Source organism: Phalacrocorax aristotelis, chromosome 1 (assembly GCF_949628215.1).
Source record: "Phalacrocorax aristotelis chromosome 1, bGulAri2.1, whole genome shotgun sequence".
Taxonomy (NCBI): Eukaryota; Metazoa; Chordata; class Aves; order Suliformes; family Phalacrocoracidae; genus Phalacrocorax; species Phalacrocorax aristotelis.
Genome location: NC_134276.1, coordinates 146,023,237 through 146,045,162, shown reverse-complemented (window position 1 = coordinate 146,045,162; position 21,926 = coordinate 146,023,237). Strand labels below are relative to the sequence as shown.

General features: G+C 39.5%; 1 protein-coding gene across 5 annotated transcripts; it reads right to left on the bottom strand.

The window, feature by feature from the left end:
• Nucleotides 1-911: 911 nt before the first annotated feature.
• Nucleotides 912-21,908, bottom strand: RECQL (RecQ like helicase). 5 transcript variants are annotated; one of them, XR_012663757.1, is made up of 17 exons: nucleotides 21,880-21,908; nucleotides 20,183-20,273; nucleotides 19,791-19,863; nucleotides 18,217-18,414; nucleotides 16,204-16,383; nucleotides 15,252-15,358; nucleotides 14,085-14,283; nucleotides 12,785-12,951; nucleotides 12,127-12,208; nucleotides 10,902-11,050; nucleotides 10,700-10,817; nucleotides 8,957-9,095; nucleotides 8,038-8,129; nucleotides 5,708-5,927; nucleotides 4,656-4,785; nucleotides 4,205-4,452; nucleotides 912-1,500 (listed from the first exon to the last, which is right to left on the bottom strand). XR_012663757.1 is itself a non-coding variant. In XM_075114389.1 (16 exons), the coding sequence occupies exons 3-16, from the start codon at nucleotides 19,804-19,806 to the stop codon at nucleotides 4,264-4,266; spliced, it is 1,986 nt and encodes a 661-aa protein (XP_074970490.1). In that variant the 5' UTR covers nucleotides 19,807-19,863; nucleotides 20,183-20,273; nucleotides 21,880-21,898; the 3' UTR covers nucleotides 912-4,263. The 5 variants fall into 5 exon arrangements, 3 of the variants coding, with proteins under 3 accessions (XP_074970490.1, XP_074970483.1, XP_074970500.1); XR_012663758.1 differs by having other exon boundaries at nucleotides 912-1,495; nucleotides 21,880-21,898; XM_075114389.1 differs by having other exon boundaries at nucleotides 912-4,452; nucleotides 21,880-21,898.
• Nucleotides 21,909-21,926: the final 18 nt, after the last annotated feature.

Sequence of the window (21,926 nt, the reverse complement as noted above, 5' to 3'; positions counted from 1 at the left end):
ACTCCTTCAGGTTCATTTCAAGAACAAATACGAATGAATGTCAATACAGCGAGAATGATCACCGGTACAACCTCTGCAGGGCAGTGGTGGTGTCCTCATCCCGGGAGGTTTTTCAAGACACAGCTGGTCAGGGTGCTGATGATCTTGTCTAGACGCCCTTCCCTGCAAGGGGTTAGACCAGGTCTTTCAAGGTCCCCTCATGCCTGGGCTGTTCTGGGAGCCTGCGTTGTCCAAATGTGGAACAGCGCTAAGCTGCATGGTTTGCTCGTTGCTTGGAAGAGAGTATAACTTCCCTCAAGTCTGCTTATTGTCTGCAAAGGAGCCTTCCCTTATTATGAAGCTTTTCCTGGTATGCAGTTAGTCAAATGTAAATATTAAGATGACAACATGGTTCTAGCAACTTCTCAAAGTGCATGTGAGAGAAGGGAGGTCACCTGGTTCTAGGTTAAGATCAGGCTCAAAGGAGCTAATAAGGGTAATTTCCTGATTACTGAATTTATCCAGCACCATTTTACAGTCCTAGAATTAGGAGCTCAATATACATCCTCAGCTGGTTTAGAAGAAATGAGATGGGAAATCTAGAGGGGCAAGGATAGGAGGACTCCCTCCGAGTTGTAACTTTTATGTGGTTCAAAGATTCTTTTGAATAAATAGCAAAATCACGACATCGGCAGTGCTTAAAGGTTAGGCATAAACAAAACCAACGCCCAGCAGTTGTTGCCACTCAGGAACTCAATGTGGCCACAGCTGCTTTTCAGGCCCTTTCCCTCAACCCAGCTATTCTTGCTCCCAGCTCTGACCAACCCCAACAGAACTGAAAGCATCAAGTTCTCAGCAGTAACCAGGCCTTACTGGCAACGAAACACAAGGATTGCAGTAGCACTTCGTGTTTTTCCAAACTCATCAAGGCATTGTTTTGTTTTTAAACAAATTTAGGTACTTCTGAAAAGCACAGAAGTGGTAATTTTATGTTTGAATAACAAGCTAGAGAAATCCAGTTTTAAGAGCAACAGACATTTTAAAGGGATAAATACATACAATATTTCACAAAGATCTGTACAAGTCAGAAGTAGTGCAATGCTATAACAATGCCCTGTTGAAATTCTTCTCTAAAGTCCACTCAGTACTCAAACAGGCTGTGGTAGTTGTGAAGTATTGCAGAGAAGGGCCATGCCTCTGCTTAAAACTGTGGCAATGGTGAACGGCGAGCGCTCCACCCGGGCTGAGACAGCCGGCCCCGCACAGCAGAGGCTTTGACCCACACGGGGCTCCAGCGAAGGGTGCTGCTGCAGCCCGGGGCCCCGCTGCCTGATGCCTCCCCGTGGGGCTGACGGCAGCAGCCTCGCCGGTGGGAGCCACGCTCTGGTTGCAGTGCAGAGTCGCTGGGTGAAGGAGCTGCAGGAGGAGGTGAGCAGTGTGCGTAGCAGCCGGGAGGAGGAACAGGAGGTAGCAGGGTCTTCATGGAGATGCTGCAGAGCTAAGGACCACCCGAGGCCTGCACTGCCAAGGAGGGAAAACTTTGAGACAACCCTCACAGGAGCTGTGGATGGAGGCTCCCACAGGAGGGAAGGCTGGAAACCTCTTGCTTCCAGTGACACAAAAGGGCTCCTTTTCCACCCGCAGCTCTGCTGTTGCAGAGTAGGTACAGTGCCCTGAGAAAGGTGAGGATAACAACTCCCCGAAGGAATGCATTGATGCCACCTGCACCTGAGCCAGGCATTCACACAATGAAGAAAAGGAATATGAGAGTTACCACAGCATCCCTCCTGTGGGGGAGAGACCCTCATTGACTTGGAGACATCAACAGATTTGTTTCTTACTAGGTACCCAGATGCCAGATGTTACTCAGTGACTGTGTGATTCAGAATTTTAAACTCGAGAGAGAGGTGAGGAAGACATAGTAGAACCACTGCCCTGGACCTCAGGAGAGCGGATTTCAGCTTGTCCTAGGATCTGCTTGTCAGGATCCCAGGGAGACTGCCCTGGACAGCAGAGGTGCTCAAGAAGAGCTGCTTGATTTCCAAAACACAACCTCCTCAAAATGCAAATAGTCTATTCCCATGTGCATAAGGTCAAGCAAGGGTAGCAGAAGGCCAGCGTGGGTGAACAGAGAACTCCTCAGGTAGCTCAAACACTACTAGTAGTCTATAGATAATAGAAGAAGGTACATGAGACAAGTGGAGTCATTGCCTAAGCATGCAGGGAGAGAGAAATATAAGACCTCAGCTGAAGGTGGAATTAGCAAAGGATGTGAAAGGCAACAAGAACCTCTAAGTACCTCGGCAGCAAAAGGAAAGGAAAGGGAAGTATGGTGCCACTGCTCGGGGAGGTAAGGGGGCTAGTGACATAGGACATGGAAAAGACTGAGGTACTTGCAGTTTTTGCCTCGTTTTCACTGAAGAGGTTTGCCCTCACACCTCCCAGGTCCCCGAGCCTACTAACAGTCTGTGAGAGTAAAGCAGCGGATCCTCCACTGAGGATGGAGTTACAGATTACTTAAGCCAACCAGCTGTACGCAAATCCACAGGACTGGATGGGCTGTGCTGAGCAGTGCTGAGGAAGCGAGCTGAGGTCAGTGCAAGACTACCACTTCTGAGAGGACCTGGAGACTGGGGGAGGTTCCTGACCACTGGGAAAAGGCAAGTATCTCACCCATCTGCAAAAAGGAGGGCCTAAGGAGTTACATTCCAGTCAGCTTCACCTCAGCCCCCAGAAAACTTCAGGAGCAAATACTCCTGGTGATCTGGAACAGCCAGCTCGATACACCAGAAGCAAAGCGTACCCGATCAACCAGACTGACCGAGATAACTGACTGTGTGAATAAGGGGGTAGCAATGGATGTTGTATACCTTGACTTCAGCACGGCTTTTGACACGATCTATAATTTCCTTACAGCTAAAAATACCAGTGAGATATATATACTGGATAAATGTACAACAAGGTAGGTAGACAGGTATACGGACCACCTGCTCAGAGAACTGGGGTCTGTGGTACAAAGCCCAACTGATGGCCACTAACTAGCGGCAATGCGCACAGGTCAGTACCGGGGCCAATATAATTTAGGGTCTTCACTAACAACGTGGATACAGAGATGGTGTGTGTTCTGCCCAGTCTGCAGATGATACCAAGGTTGGAAGAGCTGTTGATACACTGGAGAGCAGGGCTGCTACTCAGAGGGACCTAGGCAGGCAGGACACATGGGCTGACAGGTACCTCTTAAGTTAAAGGCAAAAGCAAACTCCTGTGCCTGGGATGGAGTAACACCACACAACAGCACAGGCTGGGCCAGACCGGTTAGAAAGCAGCTTTGCAGAAAAGGACCCAGGTTCCTGGTAGATAACAAACTGAACATGATTCAGCAGTGTGCCTTTGCAGCACAGATGACAACTGCATAATAGACTGTGTTAACAAAACCTTAACCAGCAGTTTGGGGGAAATGACTCTTTCTGGGTATTCAGCACTTGCAAGACTACAGCTAGAGTGCTGTGTTAAGATTTGCACTTCCCAGTAAGGGAAACACACTGATCCTGCCTGAACATATCGAGCTGCCTAGGTGCCCAGAGAGGAGAAGCAGAGAATGGAATTTCTTCCAGATTCAAGAAGAAAGTCAGAGGGGAGGCAGAGCAATTGTGATCTTGCTGTTGTCTTCAGCTACCTACTGGAAGAGCATAGCCACAATGGGGCCAGACTCTTCTCAGAACACAGTGATAGGACAAGAGGCAACAGACACGTTGCCACACAGGAGATAATAATTAGCTCTAAGAAATAGCCTTTCTTCTTTTTTTGGTCATGAAGGTGGTCAAATACTGGAACACGTGCTGAGATGGGTTGTGGAATCTCCATCCATGGGAATGGCCAAAACTTAACTGGATCCAGCCCCAAGCACCCTGTTCCAGCTGGACCTGCTCTGAGCAGGAGGTTGGACTAGATGATCTATGCAAGTCCCTTCCAGCCCACGTGATGCTGCGGTAATGTTACTGTACACTACACTTCCAAAAGAGTTGAAAAGGCAACATGGTAATTATTTACATTTTGTAGTTGTTGCTCTATCATAATATATGCACCAGTTATTTTGATATGAAGTATTTTTCTCTTGACTACTAGACTTTTTCTAGATTTGAGGGTTTTAAAGATACTTGTTTCCCTGTTGTTTTTATTAAAAAAATGCACAAAAAATACCATTACTAAAACAAACTGGACTTACACACTGCATTGTCCGTGGAGAAGCAAACACGATTAGATCCTAAATGTAGTCTGTGAAACTCAGTCAAGCACTACTGGTTGGTCATCTCCACCTGCCTGAAGCTTAAGCTTCTTTGCTTTTAAGTTAGAACCACAGTTAGGCCGTTTATGTTCCTGTGAATTCTTCACCGCTGAATCTTGGACAGTCTTTGAAATAGTCTGAATGTTTCCTCTGCTTGCTTTCGAATTCGAAGATTGAGATGGTTTGTCCTGTAAGTTATAAACAACTCTATTAAAATTTAACATTTTTTTCCTTCTTCTTCAGTGTTCCCACATAAAAGAAGATAATGAGATCCATTTTACATCCTGTTGATTGTGTTAATGTGAAAAATATATTGAGCAGATACTAAACTATTAAAATAAACTATAATGGAAAAGATATCTATACAACAAGTCACTACAGATATAAATACCTTGTAAACACTTTTTTTGTTTGTTATCCCTTGTATAGTGATGACGTGTGCCTCATTTTTCAGCAGGCTTGCTTTTGGTCCTATCTTCAGGTAGGATATTGTAGCAAACGCTGTGAAGCTGAAGTCCTCCCTGTATAAGTTAAATCAGTGTTACAAGAGAAAGCTGGAGACAAAGACAGGCTGGACCATGCAAAGGAAAAATGGGACACATTAACCCTTCTTCAGAAGGGTTCCAAATAGCAGCTTGATTCTGCTTTAACTATTCAAGTGGATAGTCACTGAATGTACAGCGAGTCTGGCCAACACTTAACGTAGTTCAGTTTGTTGACCTTTACACACACACACACACACACACACACACAGAGAATACACATCTGTCAGAATACATGGAGGAAAATGAGGAAAAGAGATGTAAAAAGTCATCTGTCCACCCTCTTAAAAGTGTAAAGAGTCAGCTGTACAAACATATGCAAAACAAAAAATTTAAGACAAAATTAAATGGACTAGATATTTGATCAGTACTTACTCTCGGAAGTTTTAAAACTATATGAAAAGACAAACCACATACTACACAGACATCCAAGGTTACAAGAGAAGCACTGTTGTTATTTTCACTATCCTTCCTTAAAACTTCTGAGTACCACTTCCCGCATTTGTCAGCCCATCCTGATTTAGACGTCACCTGGGCAACCCCATTTGCTTTCCTTGGCCACAGAATGTAAATGAGAGTGTATAAAGAGCAGACTTCTCCAGAATGAAGCCTGCTGCAGATTTAAAGGTTCAACTTGAATACAAGAGACCTCAGCTTTTTAAAATTGCAAGAGATGCAGCATTTCAAATGTTCCTCCAACTTTTGTTTTAACACTTTGAAGTAGAAATATAGTAATCTTTTGAGGGTTTTTTAAATATGTTAAATGCATCTGAAATAAAGGCTAAAAATGAGACTACAGAATGTATCCATTAATATTTTACAGAATTAACATGAGAGTAAAGAAAAATTACTACTAGATGCTTAAAAAAAAAAAAAAAAAAGAAGTAGTTGTCTTACATACTTCAGATACTGCTGCAGCAGTAAATGCGCAATAATTCTCTCCAGTTCCTCTCGAGGGTGCTTTGGCGGAGTAACTTCAGCCACCCTGAATTTTGATGCACCTTTCCCAGACCACGCATCAATTAATTTCAGCGGGGTGAGCTTCTCACTCATGTTTTCAGCTTGCTCAAGTATCCTGATTAGATCCCTGCAGTATCCTGTTATATCAATTTTCTCAGATGCTACAAACAGAAGTGAAGTAATATTTAAAGAGCAAGTTATAGTTATTTGGATAGTATCCATATCTACACTAGGTGTACATATATATAAAAGTGCATATATGTGTAACTATAAATATATAAATGTATAAAAAACCAAAGCTGTAACTTTCAGTCAAATTAGGATATATTTGTACTCAAACTTACATTTATCTATTTCATTATTAGAACTTCAATCCTGCAAACACTTTTACATGTATTTTATGTTACAAACCACACAAATTATTTCAAAGAAGCATTTACAAAGTATAAAATTTGTAAGGTAGCTACTATGATTCTCTGTAGCTGGATTCCTTTTTCTCACCCATAATATTTATTATGGAAAGAATAGAGACCAAAGAGGAATTGAAGAATATAAGCGAGACATTGCTTCTCTCAAGATATGGACAAAATGAGACAGAAAAAAAGTATCAATTTCATTATACAAATTAGCTTCATCATGACTAATTACTCTAAACGCCAACACATCCATGTAGTACATAATGATCGTGCTTCTACTGCATGATCAGAACATGGCATAGAATTACCCCAACTGCTTGCTCCAACACTAAGAATCAAGTACTGAAAAACTAGTACTACTGCTAGGTATCCTCAGACCTTGCTTATATATCAAAAGATGCTGGGGGTATACCAGCAGTAAATAAGGTAGATTTCAACTATACTTTGTCACATGGCTCCTGTAAGTCCTGGGTACAAGGAAGCTCTGTACCCTTCTCAACCTCTGATCCCAGTATGAATTTCAACTAAGCCTCATTTCCAACTAGAAGATAGCAAGACAGTGTTACTTCCATGATTTTCAAAACAGTTTCATTATAAAACTAACTATATAAAGAACAAAAGAGGTTAAATTTCTTGGTCTACTTTACACAGACACCCCCCCCAAAAAGTGTACAGGGAAATAAAATCTAGTTATGAGAACAGCTTTGAACACAGAGTTGTTCCTAAGTTTTTCAAGTGCTGATCACTACACCAAATGCTTCGCAACAGATGTGAGGTATGAAATGTATTTTCCACATATTACAAGAATTCACCTGTTACTCAAAGAAATTTAAGGCAGTTTTCCATGTCCAAGAGAGATGCCCAAGACCAACTTTTCCTCAGCACTCTTTTCAAAGCCTTCTAGCTTTGTATGAGACTTCCTACGTCTAAACCACAGCTCTCACTTAGTACATGCAGCAAAAGATACTTCCTGCATCTTCAGAGACTTATGGCTTTCTGGACAGGTACCAAAAATAACAGTTAAAGCAGCCAATGATCACCGATGAAAGTGTAGTTTACGCCAGCTGCCCAACACTGCCTAGGGTGTTTGTAGGCAGAGCTGTAAAAGAGCTTAAGTCCCAGAACCGTGTTCTGCTGAAACCATTCTCCTTTACCATGCGACAGGTCTTGTTTCAGCCTATCTCCCACACTCCCTCTTTGTTTGTCCCACACACCTTCCCTCTTATGATCCCAACTTTCTTCCAAAGGAAGAGCAAACACTAGACAGATGTTGTGTTGTTCAGGCTACCACATGGCAAAATCCTGAATTAGTGTGCTCAGTTGTTCCACACAACTGCCATGCACAGTCCTGACACAGGTGAGCTTCATGAGCATGCAGCACTGAAATCCTCAGAAATTTTACCAGGAAAGTTGTAAAAGGACATGTGGAAACTGTGCTTTCTCAGAGCCTAATTGTGAACAGTTATGCATGCAGAGAGCAAGAAACTCCTCAAAAAAACGTTTTCATACCCAACACCCAACGTACACCAGAATCTTTTTAAAACAGCTAAGTAAGCCAATCTCACCCTTGCCGCAGCTTCACTTTTGGGAACACATGAATGGCTGAGCCTGAACAACACCAAAGTGTTTGGCCTCAGGCAAAAAGCCAAACCAGGAAGTATCCTGCTAAACACCCTGTATTTGGCAACACTAAGCCACCAAAAACTGCTGTTCATAACAAAAGTTGAACCTTGGAAACAGGCAGTATTATGAGCACACTTTACAGAAGTTGCTCACAGCTTATCTAAACCAGACACTTCTTTAAGCCAACCTTCTCCATGTTCTCTGTCCTTAGTTATAAAAACAATTTACTTACAGTTCTCTCTACAACAGTTATCACACATTCTGTTGCAGTTTGCAGAATCCCATACTTCATCAAAATGATGGGCTATGAGGACCCGGCGGCACCTGAAGGAACGGAGAGCAAAGAGGCACTATAGAACACAAATGTAAACACCTGTGGCATAAATCATAAAAGTGGCAAAAAAGGAGGTCCCCTGGTCAGCTCATATCTCAAAACAAGCAGAAGAATTACCTCAGGAAAAATCACAAAACAAACACAGTATTCCCTGTCAGTTACACTAATAGAAGTAACTAGTAGCTTTCAGCAATACTAAACGCAGCCGTAGGAACAGTTTGGTTAAAGCAGAGAAGTATAATCTCAAATTCCAATAGAATGAAAAATCATAACATGAACTAATTCTTAACTGAGGCCAACAAAGGCTATACCGAATGCACGAGTTGTCCACAACAACAGATACAAGTGCTTTCTATCAAGTATTCAACACAGCTCAGTGCAGCAGATGAAGCATTAAACATGTGCAGATTCCTGTATGGCTGTGAAACACTGGTACCTTAGAGTAAAAACCAAAGCATTCCAGTATTTGTTCTGAATGGGATGTGAAATCTAAACACTGTTTGTTGACAGGTATTTTATCTCAACATAACTGCTTCCAGAACTTCATCCTGAAGCTGGCAATCAACACACCAACATTCAGTTATGTGCAAGACCAGACATACTGAGCGGCCAAACCACAAAATCCAAACTCAAACCTGTTACAATGGAAGTGTTTCTACAGTGTAGTGGGTTTTTCTTGTTTTGTTGTTGTTGTTGTTGGTTTTGTGGAGTTGTTTGTTCAGTGCTTTTTTTTTTTTTTAAATACCCTCTAAAACACCCAACAAGAGTAACTTAACTATTTAAAAACTAAGCAACCAAGTCACCATGGTTAACTTACGTATTCATATTCTGGCAGTAAGACACCATGTCATACAGCTTCTCTTGCCCTACATTTTCCATCACTACCATTGAGCTGATTCTGAATATATCTCCAAAACCATAATACAAAATGCAGTCAGCTTTTTGGTCATCTCTACCTGCAACGCATTAAAACAAATGAGAAATTTAAGCTTCAAACTTTAGAAGAGATTTACTTTAAGTATAGTGTTTTGTGGTATAAATTCCACTCTTATCTGCATAGGCTTCAGCACCTGCTATATAGAGAGTACATGACGTGACAGAATATCAAGCGTAACTTATTAGGCAATAGAACACAGCATGGTATAGACTAGAAATAGAGTAGATTTAGAACAGTCTTCAACTACAGAATCAAGCAAGCTGAAAATACTACACAGTGAAGATTTTTACTCTTTAACAACTAAAACAAAATATTAATGTTATACAAAAAGTTAGCGAAATCACTATTTTTTCACCCTAACACCTCTTGGAAAATCCTAGCCAAATACATCTTGAGGCCTAATTCTTATTTAATTATAAGATACTGTGAGCTTCAAATACCTTATGAGGTATTAATGGTAAAAAAATAAAGAGAGAATTAGGTATGATTTAACAAAATATTCCACTTAAAACCAGCCCTCTCCTATAGCTGAACTCAGATGATCTCTTCCTTCCTGTTGCCCACCCCCCACAGTGATGTGCTGACAGGTGCCCTCCTGCTGTTTACAAGATCCAGAGAGCAGAAAAGGTCTAAAAACCCTAAACTTTTAAAAAGCTTAACATATAACAGAAAGGAACTACTTCACTTGGATGGGCAGTCAAGGGGAAAAAGGAGGGTTTCATAATATAAGTAGTATGTTCAGGCAAATAAGCAGCTTAATTGCTTAATTAACCCTTCCCCCCCTCCCCCGAAGAATATAATTTCAATCAAATTATGAGAAAGAAACACACAAAAGCTGTCTCTAATCACCCCAAGTTGATTAACATTGTGAAACAACTATTTCAGCACCTATACGGCCCTTGTCTCTAGCATAAGCAGATGCAAACTCCCACAAATTTTGATGTCTGTTGTATTTCTCAGGCCATCATTAAGGCCAGTTTCTATCATACAGGCATAGTTAAAAATCTCAACCAATTGCTCCTCAGGATCCTTAAAAAGCTTTCCTCCACACAGATTCAAATCTGTCTTTGAAAAAGTAACAATGCACAAGGTCAAAACACCCAAATCAAAACAAAACACCACATCACCTTTTATTTTTTAGCCACAACAGCTATTTAGTGCTGCTTTACATTGAGCAGTCCTTGAAATTCCCTGCTCCAGACACCCCATCCCACTCATATTTCCATGTGCACCGAAATTCATAGAGATAAAACATCATCTAGAGACAATCTGAGCAAATTGTGCATCCCAGTTGCTATGCAAAGAAAAAAAAAAATCCTTTCTGTATCGTACATTTCATCAGTCAATGTCATGTTACGAGACAAAAATAAAGTAATTTAAAAAATGCAGATTAAAGGGCTAGGTACTAAGTTATCCTTTGCTACACTGCAGTAGAGAGGCCTGAGATCATGCATGTAGTTCATATTTGTTCTAAAGCCTCTTTACCGAGGCAGAGTGGCATTATACACTTTGGAACTGGTCTCAAAGGCAAGACACTTTGCACGAACAGCTAAAATCGAAGTACAATTTTATTGGTTTAATGGATGTAAATGGCTTCTTTGCAAAAGCTATTTCCTACAATACCTGCGCGTCCACTCTCTTGGTAGTAGTTCTCCATGGATTTGCTCATAGAATGATGAATTACAAACCTCACGTCAGGTTTATCAATTCCCATGCCAAAAGCAACAGTCGCCACTACAACCTGAAATATGATTAAGAAACCATCAAGGTACCAAAACACAATTTGTTTAAAAAGGGGTAAGCCTATGAAGAGGATCTACTTAACCTGGATTTGATTCGCTGCCCATCCTTTATGAACTTTGGTCTTATATTTAGCATCCATGTTTGCATGGTAAGTCCCTGCCTTGATTCCCAGTTTCTGCAAACTCACAGTAACTTGCTCAGAATCCTTCTGAGAAAAACAGTAAACAATTCCTGCACAAAAGTGAAAGATGACTTATGGTAACACCTTAAAAAAACCAAACACACCCCAATTCTTTAAAAAAAACTTTGAAAGCTTTATTAACTTAAAAGTAAATAAAAACCAGTAAACAATGTTTGTGCCTATTCAGTCTGCAGTATTGGTAGCCATGAAGGGAACTTCAATTATCAGCTTTGACTTGTAGGCTAAAGAGAAGATATGGGTGCTGACCCACATAATCATGGAACCATTCTATTAATGTTCATGGAGGACAATGGTTATTAATTCTTATGTAAAGGAGTGCTGTTCCCTATGACATTTATGACATCTCACCTGAGGTTTCAGATGAATCTGCTTTTTGTCATTAGTTGGTTTGGGCTAAGTCATGGATTACACACAAAGCGATGTAATTTGTGATCATCTTAGCACAGTCTGTATTTGGGGAGATGCTCGTCACAGCCACAGAGTTCCACAGCAGAGACAGGGACAGTCTGCTGCTCCAGAAAACCGAGTTCTGTTGCCTTTGTAAAATGGCTCTCCTCTTTATTTGCATTACATAATTTATGGACTACACAAAGGCCAACTTTTGCAGTTCTGCTTTCATCACAAAAGCGCAATTCACCCCACCACACCCATTCTGGGCAGTAAATAATACATGAATCTTATAATCAAATATGAAAAAGAAGTGTTAAAGATAAGTATCCTGACACAAAGATACTAAATGACTATGTATGATTTAAGAACCTTTAGTTAACCTTTTTTGAGCCTGGTTATCACAATCTTAAAAATTGCTATTATTCTTATCTATGTAAACATTGTTTTACATACATCAACATTATATTTCAATACTTCAGAAGATAAAAGTAAAGACATTTCAACACTAATGAATGAAAAGAGTAATTAGTAAAGGTAACGGATCTTATTAATTTTCATTTGTTTTAATGCTGAATGTTTACTGTATGGTGAAGGCAGGATTCCTCTACATGTTTCAGGATCACTTGAGAACGTCCCTGTAACACTTAAGATTAAAAAACCAACATAATGCTTAAGATTATAAAAAATAACGTGCTTTTTTTCTTACACATTTTACCTGAGAGTCCTTTGTATCTTCCATTAATCACCTTAACTATATCCTCAATGAAATCTTCATTATTTGAAGGTTTATGGCGAACCTCAAAAACATAATAGACACATGCCAGAGAGTTCTTCACATGGGCACAGAGTCTGTCAAACAATCCTATTATTCTACTTCCTCCAGTACAATAAACACAACTCTTCTGCCATTTAACCGAAATTACTATATTCTCTTTGGATACAGTCAGATTACATCTCAAAAGCCCATAGGAAAAAAAAAAAACACCAAAAATAAAATCACAAGTTTTCCTATAAAGAACAATAAAAGAACCTGTGGCCAAACTGAAAATACAGTACAAGACAATAATTCACAACTTTCTGTAATCACATGACACGTCTTCCAACAGGTTGTAGCAGTCTGAGCCTGCTACCTGCCTCTCCCTTGTGCTCAGTCCTATCTGCTAAGCCTTGCTCACAAAGAGAGCAGCTCAAGTTCCTCTGCAGATGACACTAAGTTCAGAAAGATGAAGTCATGAAAGAACACCATCATTCAGTTGAAAAGCTATTTACTATTAAAATGTATAATTGAAAATCTATTCTAAAATTCACCAGCCGTAACTTGCAGAAGATAACATGACTGCAACACAGTCAAACAAACAGGTAATAAGACATACCTCATAGTAAAGATTGGGCCGATTGAAAGAAGCAGTAAAGGTAATGCACTTCTGAACGTGCAGAATTTTCTGAGCATCCTTTAAAACATGATTTGTAGCAGTTGCTGTCAATCCAATCAAGGGAGCATTGGGAAACTGCCTTTTCAAGATACCAAGAGACTTGTAGTCTAAGCAAGAAAACAAAAAGGGGAAAGAAAAGATTTCTCAATACCATAGACCCAAAGTTAAAAAAAGACATTGATGTAGATAGTGTTCAATGGGGTAATACTGCAATAAATATTATTACTGATCAATTTACCACAGAACTAATTTATACATCCAAATGAAGTAGTAAGAAGGTTGCACTTATCAAAACAGATGATTTCTCTTCTAATTGAATTTTACAGAAGCAGCCACAATTCAGAAGGCAAAACATGTTGAAATAGAAGTTCTTCAAAAGTTAGAAAAATATAAGTGGCATCACATTAACCAACATTCAGGGTATTTTGCAGGTCTGTTTTTACAAAGAGCTTTTCAGTAAACACAGCTTTGGTAATAAACAAGCAACGTGGAATTTGGATACATAGGCCAGACTGTGCTGGGGAAAGATTTTAAAGGCTCAGTGCTTACAGCCACTCACTGCCTTAGAACAGAAATGCAGCTAGATGTACACATCCAAATTCCATGTTGCCTGTTCAACTGGCATGGCTTTTTGCTCAGACACCACTTTTTAACAGAACTGCAAAGGTTCACTTTACAGCTACTATTGCACCAAACCAGATTTTCTTTCAATGGCAAAGAAACAGTAACGAGTAAAAGTCTTCTTCAACTGACAACATAGGAAAGAGGCTGAAGCACACTTTTTTTTTCTGCCAGTCAAGAGCATTTGTTTCTACTTGCGTTAGAAGTGATTAAGATATATCTCATGAATTTACAAAATGCTCTACCTCTGTCACCCAGAGTGTTAGGGAGCCGTGTAGAGAATGACACTTTTTCATGTAGCAGTAGATTAATTGTCCATATTAAAGATGGCAGCCAAAAACTTTCATATCATTAAGCTCCAATTAAAGTAAACTTAATTAAGAGTTTTTCAGAATACTGACAGCAAAATCTACATTGAAATCGCTCCCATTTGTATGAACTTAGCTCCTGGACAAGAATATTTTAATTTCTGAATTAAAGTCCTTGAGCTAACACAGGTACTTGCCATACGCTAAGTATTTACTTCACACATGAAGAAAGCACCTGGCTTTATTTCAGGCCTAACCATTATTTACTGATGCCTGAACAACACCAAAAAGTGGATTTCTAACAAGCATACCAGGCCTGAAGTCGTGGCCCCATTGACTACAGCAATGGACCTCATCTACAGCAATGCGAGCAAGACACCCTGCTTGATAAGCTTTCTCTAGCTTTGACATGAACATTTTGCTTTTTGCAATCTTCTCCGGGGTCACATAAATGAGCTTCAGTTGCGAATTTCTGTTTAGCATTTCGGTATGAACCCACTTCACATGTTCCTGTTAAAAACAAAAGGAGAAATCAGGGACTAACAAACTAGAACAATATACTGAAGTTGCTTAGTGCTAAGATTTTAAAATGGTTATTAACAATATATAAGGGGTAATTAACAGAGACTGATAAACTGTTACATAATATTTACCACTACTGTAAGTCTTTGCAGGTGATCATTATATATAAAAATGTTAATTTTAATACTTGGAAAAATCCATCATAGAACTTTGAAAAAGTAAACTATTGAATATTGGTCTTTGCTTCATTGCATGGTATCATTATTTTCCCAATAAACTCTAATGTACCAAACATGTCTGTGGCACAAGTGTAAAATAATTTCTTACACACAATTGTAGTCTTTATTACTGACTTTTCAAAGTGCTCTACCTCAAAGCAGGCTCCAAGTTTGTCACATTGCATCAAGCCACTAACCTATGAAATCCAGTGTCATGTGCATGTTAATGACCACAGCCTCCTGGTAGCCAGGAAAACATATTTCACTGTAAAAAGCAATTGACTAACAACAGCCTGGGAAATAAGTTGCTTCTTGGCCTCTGGATCAAACAGCTTACCATCCTAAAGTAAGATAAGCAATTATATGTAAAAGCCTGCACTGCTTAACATGTTACTAGTGGACATGAATCACCTACTCCAATCTTCTCTTAAGTCTAGAAACTTAGTAAGAATCTACAACACACATCAGCCAAAGGTACTTCATATCCTCTAAATAGCCCCACAAAATCCACTTACTCCATGAAATCTGTTGGTTTACATATGTTCTTGTCATTAAAACAAGTAGGCAGGATATTTACATTATCCATATCGTAGCACATAGCTGGCAAGACACCATTGATAGAATGGCATTAGCTGATAAAACTGTGTCATTCATTCAGTATTCACAAATAGCATACACAGAGGCAAGATGCTGGGACATACACCACAAGAACTACAAAGACTTGGCAGTTAAACATACCTTACTGCTTGAAGCATTTAATAAAGTTGCAGAAACACCAAGCTGTTCCAAAACCATGAGCTGATCTTCCATAAGTGATATCAAAGGACATATCACAAGTGTGAAACCTGTAACAATCAATCATTGCACAAACTGAACAGTTCAGATGTGACAAATATGTCCTCTAATGCTTTTTACTAACACATCAGCCCTGTTCTGAAGGAACTGCCAAACGTGAGCTTAAGCTTCATACATAGTAGCAGACTCCCCTCCTCGATAGCTGATAAGCGACTGCTAGGTCACACGGGAACACTTCTGTGTGCCTGTGACACGCACCTTTCTCTTAGAACCCAGACCACAAACAACTGAGCCACAACAAGCAGAGTATATGAACTAATATACAAAACAAAGCAAGTTGGATTCACATCCATGCCATGAGGTGCTAATTTACCACACAACTAAGCAATGCCAGGTATTGGTAAATTTGGTCTTTGTAACTAAGTGAAATTCCATGCAATTGGATACCTATTTTTTAAAAGTATATATAAAATCTCTCCCAAATAATCTGAAGCTAAAACTTTAAAGTGGAACAGACAAACAACAGACATCCATACTTCAATAATTTATAGTCTGCATATTGAATTAAAAGAGAAAGACAGAAAAAAATTAGTGACAAACTTTTTTAAAGTTCTTGCAGTGTTTAATAACATAATGTATTGAAAGCAACTAGATAAATTACTGAAATCTAAATCACATCTAAAAGGCACATGGATTGTAAAGCTGCTATTGCTCCTTCAGAGAAAATAAAGAGAGCAAAGCAAATATTTATAGGAAATATTTTTCTCAGATCTTTGCACTTTTTCCCCCCCATATCATGATATTAGACACCAATATAACATTCACTCTCCAAATACTATAAAAGGGAGAAAATAAATCCAATTCTTTACATATGACCTTTTCTTTCCTTACATACCATCAGAACAGACAGCCGGTAACTGATAGCAAAGGCTCTTCCCACCACCTGTTGGCATGACAAGAAATATATCCTTTCCTGCCATTGCAGCATTTACTGTTTCAAGTTGCAAGGACCTAAACTTCTGGAGTTTAAACTTGCTTTGCAGTGCAGTTTTTATCTTGTCATACCACGGAAAGTCTGTTAAGGAAAAAAAAAAAAAAGAAAAAACAAACCATGTTTCATAACCAAGTTTGTTAAAATTTAAGAAGGAAGGGCAATTGATGTTACAATAACTAAATCCGGAAGCAATACAATTTTAGATCGGGTAAAGCGTTCAAAGATTCAATGATGGCACACAAAAAGCTACACACAACCTGAGACTGTATAAACTAATTTCTAAGGTGCACCTTTGAAAAGTCTATGAAATGTAAATACAATCCGCCTCCAGACTAAAGGCTCTCATTGTGCATAGATGTTAACTGATGCTAAAAACTCACAAGCAGATGAAGAGCTTCAGAGTGCTAACGATCAAGTTAGTAACTGACTAGTCCAAAATTAAATGGAAATGACAAGTCCACCCTGAAAATAAATAAAACCAGACACTGAGCCCTACAACAGTCTCACTACTAAGTTGCCCATATGCCTCCCTCATACAAATGCAATTATTACAAATAGTCTAATGAAGGCAGGACTACTGGTTTTTTTGATACATTCCAGAGATAATGGGCATTTATTAAAAAAAGGGGGAGGGGAATTTAATCTTCAGATGCATCAGGAAGCATATTAACCATTTTCCTATTATTAAAATTAAAATGGAGAAAAATTGTAGGAACTCCAGGGTACACCACATGCAGTGCAAGAATTAACTCTGGGACTTGAGGTGATGTTGCTTCTTAATTTACTGAGATCACAGCCAAGATCCAAGGCTCTCTGAAACCAAGAAAAGCCTCCCACTGACTTCCATGAGCTTTGCACTCGGACCAAATTTAGCTCCTGTTCTTATTCAACACATACACAGCATCTGATTGCAAAGATGTTAGTTTTCAAAGCATAGGAGGAGAGGATAAGGCACAGAGTCACCCCCCAAAAAATCGATTAGTTCAATAGCATCAATCTGCAATTATAAAGTATCTGTATTCTTACATATGTGTAACACTTTTCTCAAATATAGACAAATATGGATTAGACTACAAAATTAATTTCATTTAAAGAAGAAAAGCCAAAAAAGAGAATACATAGACTAGATACAGGGAGAAACTAACAATGCATTTCCAAATTGTAAGTGAAGTAAAAAAGGAGTGGGGAAAAAATAATAAAAAGATCTGAATTGAGTTTGGCTAGGCACAACATGGTCAAGACCCACCAGCTATCCAGGACTTCAGTTAACATTTAACTTGAAAGGCAGCACTTCCAAAAGAACAGCAGCCCTCACAGCACCGTGGGGCATTTGCCACTTGGACTAACTCTCCCGTACTAACATATTCTGTGTTTCTTTTGGCAGTCAGCATCCATCTAATTTGCATAATTTCATAAAACGGTGAGGCTGCATAACCCATGGCAGACACACCCAATGTCCCGCCCACTCAAGCAAGAAGAAACACACAGACAGCAAGAAGTAACTTTGAGAGCCAAGATTGTTATTATAAAATCCTGAAAAGATCCAGAGTAATTATTTTTAGAATATAAATAAATAAATGGGGAATATAAGTATTGCTATATATCCAGATTTACTCTGAGATTCTTGTAACAAATCAAATCAAGTTTTGACTTTGCAATATGAAAAGAGTAAAAGCAGTTATAACAGGCCATTCTTGTGGTAATTCTGCCCAGAATAACTCTGATTAGTATTCAGGATTGTCCATGGAGTTAAGTAAGAGCATTACCCTGTGTAACTAAGATGGTAGGTCACCCAGATAAACAAAATTAAATAGGGCAATATTGTTATCGAAACAAAACTCTGTATGAACACATTTTTCCCCTAATGAATGAGTTCACTTCTATGTTAGAATATTTGAATTTGACTCCACAAACCTTTTTTGTTCCATGCCTCGGCTGAGGTTTCAGTGTCTTTACTCCCACCTGCCTCCAAGTCTCCTGAGGACTGCTTTATCAGACTCTTTACTCTCATCTTCTTTTGAAGGAGTTCCTGCTGTTTATCCACAAGCTCCTGTATCTGCATTTCCACTGCTTGCAGCTCATTTTCAATGGAAACCAGTACCTCCTCTAGCACTGAAAGGCAAAGGAAGGTTAAGGCAGAACGGAGACTACAGTAGTATGTGTATCCCAGTTTTAAATGATATTTTATTTAATTTGGATTGAGAACAATCAAACTTAAACACAAACCAGAAGCATCTAGAGAAACAGACAGTCTGACAGACCAGCTGATAAGATTATAGCATCTAATATTGTACATGCCATGTAAAAATACTTATCAAGGCTTATCAATCTATTTCTTATATTAGTAGATCACATATACCCAGGTATACCGTAGGTTGTAATCTCCGATACGGTGCATGAGAGATATGCAACACTATCATTGCCTGCATTGATTAATAGAGAAAAAATATATCACAATCCAGTTTCTCAAAAGTGGTGCCTCTCCAGAGAAACACTTGAAATTATTTTCTTTTCTTCAGATGCATGTTAAGCAGTGAGAACCATACTGCATCCACCCTGATACTAAAGCTGCAAGCGTTACAATGAAGACAAGTAATCCAGCCAATTCCAAGGTGAGCACAACATCAGAACATTTTTAACAGAAAGCAACATTAATCTCTGAAGTAAAGGTCTTCTGAAGATGGAAATAGGGACATTAGCAAAAAGTTACATTTCATGCACCCAGATCTCCCTCCCATGTAGAGCTAGAGGATCTGATGAACTTCAAGGTTTGAACACAGAAGACAAAAGCTTTTGTGAACACAAGCCATTCTTCAGATCTGAAAAAACTGAGGCAAATACTCCCTGAAAGCTTGGGTTACATAAGTTAATCTTTGGTGGGAATTTCCCTCTTCACATCCTAATATGCATCTGCGTGAATTACAGATTGTGTTCTAAAATCCGGTCCCCAGGGTTTAAAAGAATAATTAACGCATGCTACAGCAGCCAAGCCTGTATCGCTATTTCAGAGCCAGGTCAGAAAAACATAAGAAATGTCTTCCTCCTGCCCCACCCTGCAAAATAAGAGATTTTGGTCCAAGCATAGCAAATATGATAATGTGCTTATAGAAGCAAAAATTCATGATATAGAAAAAAGATACTGTCATTTTAAATGACACAGAACAGGAACATTTGCCTTCCTAAACGCCCACAGTTACTCAGCAGGAAAGAGTTGAAAGTATCTTAAAATATGAAGCATATTTTCAAAATATTGAAAACCAAGTAATTTCCTTGACAAACTTGCTTTTGCTTTAGTTTTTATTTAAGAAACGAAAAGTCATCCAGTAAAAGAATTTTTTCTTCAGATTTGATGTATAATAGCATAGACCCCACAAACTCTTTTCTGCATACAGTGCTATTTATATTAATTTAATGAATAACATCAGGTGATTGTGTCTGTTAGCTAAAAGATAGCAAAATGAACACATTGAATACTATTTTTGAATTACCTGCAACAGCTTCCATCTCTGGAGGTTAGAGAATGTTATCCTTAGGAGACCTTATTTAACCCAGCAACTGTTGCTAAAAATAAAATGAAATATATTTTAAAAAGAGAGAAATTACTTAATGATTTCATGAGTAAACCTTCTAAACTTAGAACAAGTTTACTAAAAGAGATTCTTCATTAATATAGGAAGTGTTAATAAAACAGTTTAAGTACTGGTTCATTTAATCTGCCTACATAAATATGCCAAACTAGAAGAAAACACACTTTTTTCCTTCTGCAAAAGGGACAGATACCAACTCACAATCAATTTCTAAGGCTACAGCCTTCTACATGAAACCAAGTAATAAATTTTCTACAACAGACATGGTCTAATATAGACAGCCATTCACCTACCTTCAACCTATATTTTTTTGTCTCTTCAAAGTCTGAACAAATTATATTGTGCCCCTTAGAAAAGCAGCCACCATAACATTCAGAGGATCTTCTAGGAAAAAGTAGAAAGGTAGTTTGGTTCAGAGAAGGGGGACTGGTTTTGATTAGATCATCAGTGAGATGAACTCAGAATTCTATTTATTGGCTAATTTTTTGAACAACATTATCTGACACATGATATGCTAACAACACAACACTGAAGAAACTTGATATTCTTGTTAAATTCTGAACTATTTATTATATACAAGGGAGCCAAATACGAGGGAAGGTGAAGGGGAACAAATTCAGTGGATCTTCACTACAAGCTGATCCTAACATAACAAATATTTTACTGCATTCTATAAACAGGGGGAAAATGTATATAAAAAAGAATGTGTTGATAAAACAGACTTTGCCAGAAGAGGTTACGATTAAAAATAATTTAAAGGCCCACATTTCAGAAAGAAGTTGATGATTGTATAAGGTAACAATGTCCAGAGCACCCATGCAATTCAAGTTACACAGTTCTGTCTTTATACCACCTGCCACTTGCACAAGCTTGTTCGGAAATATTACTCTCCCCAAAGCACAGAGCAAGCAGGGACATTCAGAGGAATCAGCAAGCATGGAACAGACACACAGTAAACGCAATAAACTACTTCTATTCTCCCCAGTAAACACAAACCTCACAGATACCACTAGGCTAGTAGCTCGGGAAACATAAGCCATTTTCTTCTCCAAGGAGTAGGAAGAGAATGAAAATTGCATATAAATGTTTCCCTATATGCTGCTAAAGCTCCACAAGTCTTTAATTTAGCTCCTGTCTCTAAAAGGAGGAGCTCAACATGCCCTACAATCAATTCTATACCATCGCTGCCAACAAAGACCCCTATTACCATTCCATTCCTCAAAAACGCAGCTCCTAAGAAATAAAATAATGACAAACCCGTATCTTACAAGCCACGATGGACAAAAGGCAAGTGGAAGCATCTCACCCGTTAGGGAGTTTTACCTCACTGTAAAAACAGCCGAATTCCCGTGAATTCATTTCATTACAGCCTTTTCTAAGCAGCCCACAAGTGAGGAAAAAGACGCCGGCCATGCCGAAAAGAGACAGGTTAGTAACCGGCATCGCTTTCCACCCTGTACAGATTTAAATCAGTGCCCCAACACAGGAAGCGTTCTCACCCCGCCTTCTACCAGCCTGCCAATTACAGCTCTTCAGCCCCAGCTCTGAGTGACATGAATAGAGCGTTATAAACACACAACCCTTAAAATTAGGGAGTAAAACCAAGAACAACTGCGCAAGCATGGTGTATCAGCAGTAGAAAAAAATCACCCAGTATAAGTCCAGCCATAAAGCCCTGAGAAGCCGCCTTAAGAGAAAAATAAAATCAATAAAAGGGGATAAAAAAACAAAAGCCAAACCGACAGCGGAGAGATATATTTACACCGGCCGTTTCAGCCTCGGTCACTGGAAGCCGAAGGCGAGCCAGGCGGCACCAAGGGCAAGGAGCGCCACCCTCACCGCCACCCTCACCGCCACCCTCACCGCCACCCTCACCGCCACCCTCACCGCTATTACAACCCTGGCGCACGCCACCGCCCTAACGGTCAATGCCGGGGCGCGCGCTCTCACCCCACCGCGCGCCGGTACCCCGACCGCTCCCCGTTCTCACCTGGGCGTGCGGTGCTGGGGCCCCGCCCCCTCCCACCGCTTCCGCTA

Excerpts from the sequence above, each read along its gene's own strand:
- RECQL (XM_075114399.1), bottom strand. Across the intron at positions 11,051-12,126 it reads AAGATACAAAGGACTCTCAG|GAATTGTTTACTGTTTTTCT; the intron begins GTAAAATGTGTA and ends ACTTTTGTGCAG. Across the intron at positions 8,130-8,956 it reads TACTGCCAGAATATGAATAC|GTGCCGCCGGGTCCTCATAG; the intron begins GTAAGTTAACCA and ends CCGTTCCTTCAG.